Source organism: Colius striatus, chromosome 10 (genome assembly GCF_028858725.1).
Source record: "Colius striatus isolate bColStr4 chromosome 10, bColStr4.1.hap1, whole genome shotgun sequence".
Taxonomy (NCBI): domain Eukaryota; kingdom Metazoa; phylum Chordata; class Aves; order Coliiformes; family Coliidae; genus Colius; species Colius striatus.
In genome coordinates this window covers 25,962,789-25,971,124 of record NC_084768.1, presented here as the reverse complement: position 1 = coordinate 25,971,124, position 8,336 = coordinate 25,962,789, and the positions used below count along the sequence as shown (strand labels likewise).

The following is an 8,336-nucleotide window of genomic DNA, read 5'->3' as shown; positions in this document are numbered from 1 at the left end:
AAAATGGAAGCCCTGGGAGGCCACAGAGATGGCATAGGAAATTAGGCTCTGAAAATTTGGTACAGAATTTAAGTCTTGAGAGTCTTGCAGAAATCTGTTCTGTGTGGATTCTGGGCCATATTGTTGATATAGTGTCAAAAATTAGAGCAGGATGCTAACGTTTGATACTGAAATATATACTAGGGGCTTTGTACAATCCTGGCTCAGACTGTGGGTCGCTGGATCCGTTTTTCTGGGTGCACTCACATGGCTTAGTGGCAGGACTTGAACTGAACCCCTGGGTGTTACCCCAGCACAAGTTATTGCAATAATCATATAACTGGATATATTATTTCCTAATCTGCTTCTTGCTTCTCCTTTTCCTCCCTCTGCCTTCTTGCTTCATCCCAAAAAAGCCTAACCCTAAGCAGAACTGTGTCATTCTGAGGTCTAGTGGACGAGATGCTGAGAAGCACAAGGGAAGAAGGAATTCTACCTTCTATGTCTACCAAAGGAGATGAGTCATCAGGGAGAGATCTTGTCTTTCACATGGTGAAGTCAAAAAATGCTGCCAGAGTGAATTTCTTTCTGCACTGAACAAAAGTTAGTACTGTATAAAGGAACACCATTATTTTGTTTTTTGGTGTCGCTATTACACGGAGAAGGTCTTCCAGGCCATCCATCTCTGTGGATGTGTATGGCTTCACACATACATTGTAGAGAGGAGTTGTTACTGATGGCTGAATAACCAAACTGCAAAGCTGCTTTTATTGCAATATAACACAGAAGCAGAACCACCAGAACAAGTCTGATTTTCTGTCTCTACAACATCATGCAAATTCTTTACCTGACAGCATCTTTTGTCCAGATTTGATCCAAATGACACTTAACAACACAACTTGGTGTGGAGCCAGTGTTTATCACCTCTCAGTACAAAACCAGGACCTTTCAGTACAAGATTGCTCTACTGGCAATCTTCCCACAGCTGCAGGAAACCTTCTCCTTTCGTCATTTAAAGCCATGTATTCATAAGTCGATGTAGTAAATTAGAGTTGGTCACCATTCCTTCTGAAGTATATTGCTGCTTTATTAAAAGACGTTGGCTTTGTGCTTAGATCAATACAAATGAAAGAGAAAGCAGACAGTAGTTTAGGAGCTGTGAAGCAGAGATAAACGCCTTTATTTCTTAGACAATCCACTGATCTTGAAGAGATCAACAGGTCTTTAATATTTCCAAGCATGCTATTATCATCACATATCTGTCACTCTTTTTCTATGACCTCAGAGGCCTTAGAGGTACAATTTTCTTCCCAAGAGGACATAAAAATTAGCCTTTGTAACATCAGGTAAAAAGAAAGAGCAGGAAGACACTGGCCTTCTGGCAATACTTTCATAATAGCAGAGCAAGAGGGTGATAAGCCAAGATTTACAGTACAATTTTCACCTCTTAAGGGCTTTTGATTACATCTCCTGAACATAATCTCTTGGTCAAGAATAGATTGCTATTAGGAGAGTCTACAGTCTCTGCTACAGACTGCATTAGCCATATATCATTTGTAAGACACTGAAATGAGACTGGCTGGTTTTGGGGGGGCTTTTTTTGATGCTTTGTCACTTTGGAACTAAAATAGTGCAGTAGGACAGGGCCTTACCCATCTAATGCATCTGCTACAGCATCTTAGATATGTGTAAAAAAGATACAAGTGTGTCTGGAACAGGCAGCAAACTGTTCAGAGACAGCCTGAAAACAGCTTCCAGCTGTTTCAATGGTTTTTCAGTGTAACAAAAGAGCCTTCTGTAATTTGGGTTTGCCACGTCAACCAGCAGTACAGAACTGGGTGATACTTAAGAAACTTCTCTGTAGTAACATGCTTGACAGCTTTTACAAAAATAGCTCATTTTATAATATTTAAACTCTGCAAGTCTCTTGAGTTCTCAAGTGCTATGAGAAAAACCTCCCCTCAACATGCACTTGATATGTGGCTTTAATTATCTGCAATGTGTGTCACATTACTGAGGATGTGCCCAGGTGCTCGTTTGCTGTGTTGGCTACTGGTTCCCTGGGGGGAACATGGAAAATCGTCAGTCCTGGTGGGAGAGAGCCTGCTCAGTGTGGCACAGCTGTTTGGACTGAGGATTTGAACAATCCACTCAGACACATTGAGCATCACAAGCTTAAAAAAAACAGATCAAAGTTTAAAATGCCACTCAGTTCTCCAACTTCTTGAGTCACCTGCAATCGCTTCTGAACACATGGCTCCCAAACTCATTTATTACTAGACTGTTACACTCTACAGAGGTAACATTACTTATCTTTCCCAAGTGAAACAAATGCCTAGAATAGTACCTAGCAAACAGTCAGGCAAAGTGTGTTCCTCTAAAAGAGCTTCACCCTCTTAAACTGCTATCAAATATTAACTGTATTAACAGACAAATTAATCTCACCTTCATCACCACTGCTATTTTATTTTCAGGCTGCTGAAAACAAGAGCCATAGGCCTTACGCCCACGGTGCACAAAATTGCTTTTCATACACTGCCATCTGTTGTTACTGTGTCCCCATTTCATCACTGCACTGTGCTGACAGTGTTTTTACTCCAGCAGGAAGCATAGCCTTTCCAAGAAGTCTGGTTTTAAAAGTGCAGTTCAGTTGGAACAACCACTTTAGCTCCTACATGCTCTGCCTGGGACGGCACACAGTGAGATTCTAACAACTCTGCTCTCAGTTGTGGCAATCGCCAAATTAGCATTGGGCTTTTTTCACTTAGGAGAGATAACAAGTTGGTATCTATTCAGATATTAGTCAGAGTATTCATATTCTAAATCAGCAGTACATTTACAGCAAAACAAACACACATATGACCAACTTCACATACATTTATACACACCAAAATGATAAAAGGTGATGCCAGGTACATTTACATATACTTTCCTACTTAGCTATTTCAGAATATGTTAAGTTTTTTCCTCTTCTCCTTCTCCTTGTCTTTCCTACTCCTCTTCTTCTGCTTTCTGACCTCCCATGGGCTTTCCTTCAGCTGCACTGGAGGAGCCTTAACAGGCACCTACCTCAGGCTACTCACCCCAGAGGCTACATCACATCTTCTGACCATCATAAGGGCCTTCTGACCCCAGTTCCTACCTTGCTGGCTGAATATCCCAGGATGGTCTTAGTCTTCTGCCCACCATTGCATGTTCTTCATCCACACAGGCCTCTTGCCTCCTTTTCCGATTTTGTACTTGTGGGGATACACTGATCTTGGGCTTGAAGACTGACCAGCTTTCTTGGGCACTTCTACCATCTAGAGTCCTAGCCCATGAGATTCCTCGAAGCAGGTCTGATGGTTTGCATGTATATAAGCTATGGATTTGAGCCCACAGTCTGACCAGTTAGCAACTTCTTCCCTAAATCTGTATTATAAAAAAATGGAACATAATGTTTCAGAAGCTGGCAGGGAGGTAATTTGTGTGTAACTCAATAAGGGGTGATCACTGTATTTTGGAGAGCAACTCTCAAGTCAGGCACACATGGCCATCAGATACACAGTTGACAAAGTGCTAAAAACAACATTCAGGATAAAGGTATTTAAAACGCATGTGGATGCCTTGTCTGAAACGGAGTCTCTGGCCTTGGATATTTATCTGTGATTCAGAACATCTTGACCAATTCCCAGCTCGCCTCATTTGCTCCACAGAGCTAGTTAAGTCCCTCTTTCTCCTGCCTATTTCATTTGCTGGGTCTATAGGCAGAGATGTTTCTGTGTGAGTACTGCCATACAGGCTCACTGCTCTTTTGGATTCATCATCATCCAAACATGACTTAAATGTTTCTAGATCTGTGCTGACCAGGGAAAAGCTTCACATTTGCAGGGCCTAAAGCAGCACGTGTCCTGGAATTGTGGCAGATAGCAAGGGGCACTGCCCAGGACAACCTGCTACCAACTTGTCACAGTTAAAAAAACTGATGGTACAGGCAAAGGACTATATTTCTGTTTGCAGAGAGACCAAAATAAGTATGGCTTTAAAGTAGAAGTGGTGAGACTGAAACATTATATGACAGCAGTTCAAAATGTGTGCTGCTTCCAGCAAGAGGTTATTGCAGGGATTCACAACAGTCTCTGAAGAGCAGGAACCTTTATATGGCAGCAAGCTATTCTGCCTGAGCACAAAACAGAATTACAGTTGCTGGCTGTAACTATTTGCATTGAAGAAATGGACCAGTGTTTCAGAACTCACTCACTGTGTATGATTGCTCTTCAGTCAGGTGGATGCTGTAATGCACTGAAGCTTCTTTCCACTGGTGACTGTGGATTTGTCTATTCAAAATACAGGCTATATTCCTAGATTCCACAGACTATTCCTATATTCTTCATGTAAGGTATCAGCTGTATGTAACAGCAAGGTATCACATTATTATTTCTCCCTGTAACAAGTAATCTCCCTTTTTCTTCTAGTTACAAGTCTCTTTGATGGTGTGACAACCAAGTAACTAAATCAGCAGTCTAAGCGCTACCTTGGGAAAACAACCGTTATTTCAGCAAATAAATCTATTCGGTTTTCTCAAGCCATCCAGGTACAAAGCAGCCTTGGAGCAGGTCACCCAAGCACTATCCATGTTCCACAACTACTTGGAAGAGAAATGGCACAGTTCTGACTGGCCAAGCTAGGATTAGCTTGCAACTGTGGGGTTTTGGTGTGTTTATTAAAACTGGTCTGAGTACAAGCCTTGGTACTGAAGCACTGGACACAAGAGCACCTTTCATGCTTGAAACCATGGGGACAAACTCCAAAAGGCCAGAAGTTTTTGTCTTCCTCAAAGAAGAGGAATCTCTGCAACTGTGTGTTTAAAGATACAGAAAGGCACAGCAGTTGGTCATGTTTGTTGCATCCACAAAAATAGAAGTTTATTTGCATATGCAAATACAGGATATTTATTTATTATGAATGAAAATGGTATGCTCACAACTTAAATAACAAGTTCTCTTGCCATCTAGAATTGCAGTCTTAACTGCAACTGACAGTTTTATTCCCCAAACGTTAAAGAACTTGAGGCTTCTTTCTGTTCTTTATGCAGCTGTTTTGCCCTCTCTTTCAGATCCTCTGCCTTAGCATCGTTCCTCTCAATGCCATCGCCCAGTTTGTACATGCGACTGGCATTGGCACAAGCCCACATGTGACCCAGCTCACACCCTTTCAGTGAGTACTTCAAGGCATGATTCATGTCCTTAGGGACCCCAGGTGCTCCTTGCAGGTATATTACACTGAGGTTGAAGCAGCTAGGAGCAAAATTGCCATCACAGGCTTTTGTGTAATAGTCTCTAGCGACAACAGGGTCGGGTTTATCATCATTTACTCTGCCATCATGGGCCAAGAGCCCAACGTTGTGACAGGCATTCACTGACTTCTTCCCACCTTTCTCACATGACTTCATAAAAGAGTTGTAGGCAGCTTTCAAGTCTAGGTCGAGTCCACCTGTCAGCCAAGAAACCAAAAGATTAAGGACATGCTATAACAGTAGGGAGCTCTCTGCTTTGCAGCGTGCTTCCCAGCACACTTTGGGAAACAGAGCATCCCCCACTTTAAATGCTACACTCAAAATTGACAACTGCAGAGATACTATCACTGTCTTAGTTGCAAAGGTTTTGCTAATGTCTTCAGGTCAGGAAGTCCTTCTCTGCTCTGGAGGAACTGTATGCAGTCAAAAAAAAACCCCAAACCACAAAACATTCTTTCCACTATATGGATTTCTTAAGAACTTACACTACGCAAAGTATTCTTTTGCCAGTACGTCCATATGTACACTGGGATTACTACAGGAAAAACACCGTGTTCCTTCCCAGTCTTGTCATTTAGACTAGTTCAACTGCTTCCTGTTACCATACCAGCAGATAAATTTTGGGCAGATTTGGGGCCTACTTATGCAAGCAGTATTACCAGTCTGTAAGTTTATTTCTTCCTTACTTTCTCTAAAAACAGAACAATGAGATAAAAAGAAATCCAAGTTTCAAGAACAGTACACAAAGCAACATTCAGCACTGGATATACTTACCCCTTAGAAATATAATCATTAAAAAAAAATAGCGGTCACTCTAAGGTTGATTGTTCAGGAGGGGATTTAAGTTTTCCACCCTTGCTCAGCTTTTATTGTGTGACCATGAAAGGGGCTGGGAACGTCGTTTCTACTTCAAGGTCGGGAGGAAACACAGGCCTTCCCTTTACAAAAGCAAGAGCTGTGCTTCCTCACGGGCCTCTGCCACCCTCCCGTAGGAGGGTGCCCGTAGCCTGAGGAGGTCACAGACGGCGGGACCCGCCACTGTGTTGCGGCCCCCGCGACACCCAGCACCGGCGGCTCGGGCTGCAGGCAGGAGGGGGTCTGCGGCACCTGCGGACCGGGGCCACCGGGGCGGTGGGTAAGAGGAGGCCGCGATGCGAGCACCAGGACTTTACCCCCCTCGCCCCCGGCTCACCTTTGCCGATGGCCTGGTAGGCCCCCAGCTTGTAGCAGCTCTCGCCGTGCCCGTGCACCTCGCAGTTGTGGCGCAGCACCCGCGCCGCCGCCGCGAAGTCCTTCTTCACGGCCTCCAGGTAGTCGGCGAGGCTCTGGCAGCCTGCAAGGGACCGGGGAGGAGGGGGGCCGGGTGTGTGAGGCTGCCGCCGGCCCCGCGGCGGCGGGCAGCGCGGCACGGCGCGGCCGCTTACCCTCAGGGTCCCGCTCCTTGTAGCACTGGTAGCTGTACTCGACGTGCAGGTTCTCCAGGTAGCTCCGCACCTCCTCCTCGTTCGCGAAGTCGATGAAGCCCGCCATGGCCGAGCGCCGACGCGCCGAGCCGCCGCCTTCCGCGAGCGCCGAGTCATCGATAGCCGAGCCATTGCCGGGGGCCGCCCCCTGCACAGGTCCTTAAGGCGCCCGCCAGCGGCCACGGGCCGGGAGCGACCGCAGCCGGCACGGCACGGCACGGCACGGCACGGCTCGGCTCGGCTCGGCTCGGCTCGGCTCGGCACGGCACGGCACGGCACGGCACGGCGGCCTCGCGGCGGTGGCAGTCCCCGTGTTGGCCCGCGCTGCCTTACACCTGCCTCTCGGTATCGCCACAGCTGAGAAGGTTCCAGCAGGACCGGTGTCACGATGTCACTGGTGGATTTTTGCGCCTTTGGACACATGTCTGAGGCCTTACACAGGACAAGCCCGTCAGCTGAGACTGCGTACGCAATATATACGTGTATAGTGCACTGCATACACGCACTGAACATGGCCCAGAAGCCAGGGACGCTTTACCATTTCTTCAACTTGTTGCCTGCGCGTTTCTGTCTCAGATTAACGGCTAAATAGTTTTCAGCTCAATTTTAGACAGCAACCACTCCTTTTTGTGGTATGACAAGAGATCTGGCAGGGTGCTTTTTGAAGAGGTGGAACCCTGTGTCCATGTGTCACTGAGCCAGCAGTGCCAGGGCTGCAGAAAACACAGAGACTGGGCAGCAATTAACACCCAGCAAACCCTCTTTCTCTAGTGGCAGATGAATTTAAGCTGGATGCGATGTTAGGATGCTTAAACAAAATCTGGCACACTACCCAATTCTAGCAGTGCTGAGCACAAACTCAATTTTCTGCAGGTATAGGAGCATGTTAGGAATTTACATGATAAATTGCTTAGAGTGAAAATGAATTTCAAAGAATATTTGAGAGTGCATTGTCCCAGGTTATTACAGTAACCTAACACTGGCTTGTTAAGCTTTTGGGAGAAACGAGAGTCGGATAAATCTTGTGCATTGGTCCCATGGGAAGAAAACAGGTTGTTTATTAATGGCTGGAGCTAAATGTGAGAACCATCACCAGCTGGACTGACAGACCTGCTGCTGTTTTTTAAGTCGGAAAAGACCTTTAAAGTCATTGAATCCAACCATTAACCCAGCACTGCCACATCCATTGCTAAAAGACATTAGAATCATAGAATTGTATGGGACCTCTAGAGCTTATCCAGCCCAACCCCCTGTTAAAGCAGGTTCCCCTCCATCAGGAGGCACAGGAACGTGACCAGGCAAGTTTGGAAACCTCCTGAGAAGGAGGGCCAGTGCCAGGGCTTCCTCACCCTCACAGCAAAGTAGTGTTTCCTTGTGTTTAAGTGGAAGTTTTTGTGTTCCAGCTTATGTCTGTTACCCCTAGTCCTGTTGCTGGCCATTACAGGAAAAAGTGTTGCCCCATCCTCGTGACATCCACTCTTTAGGTACTTAGAAGTGTATCACTCTTTACTTTATATCCAGAAACAAACAAGAAATCCCTATATTCTCTTCACCAGTAATATATGTTTGTTGGATACAGCTTTTCATCACTACTGCTGTAACTAAAACCTGAAATTATT

General features: G+C 45.5%; 1 protein-coding gene across 1 annotated transcript; it reads right to left on the bottom strand.

Annotated features, from left to right (window-relative positions):
- Positions 1-4,857: 4,857 nt before the first annotated feature.
- Positions 4,858-6,869, bottom strand: LOC104554265 (cytochrome c oxidase assembly factor 7). Its single transcript, XM_062004226.1, has 3 exons — positions 6,679-6,869; positions 6,447-6,587; positions 4,858-5,451 (listed from the first exon to the last, which is right to left on the bottom strand). Exons 1-3 carry the CDS (start codon positions 6,782-6,784, stop codon positions 5,003-5,005), a joined length of 696 nt encoding a protein of 231 aa, XP_061860210.1. The 5' UTR covers positions 6,785-6,869; the 3' UTR covers positions 4,858-5,002.
- Between the last annotated feature and the right edge of the window lie 1,467 nt (positions 6,870-8,336).

Bases quoted from the DNA above. Each gene is read 5' to 3' on its own strand.
- LOC104554265 (XM_062004226.1), bottom strand. From the start codon at position 6,784: ATGGCGGGCTTCATCGACTTCGCGAACGAGGAGGAGGTGCGGAGCTAC. The intron at 6,588-6,678 runs GTAAGCGGCCGC...GGTCCCTTGCAG, and splicing joins CAAGGAGCGGGACCCTGAGG to GCTGCCAGAGCCTCGCCGAC. The intron at 5,452-6,446 runs GTGAGCCGGGGG...CTTGGCTGACAG, and splicing joins CTACCAGGCCATCGGCAAAG to GTGGACTCGACCTAGACTTG.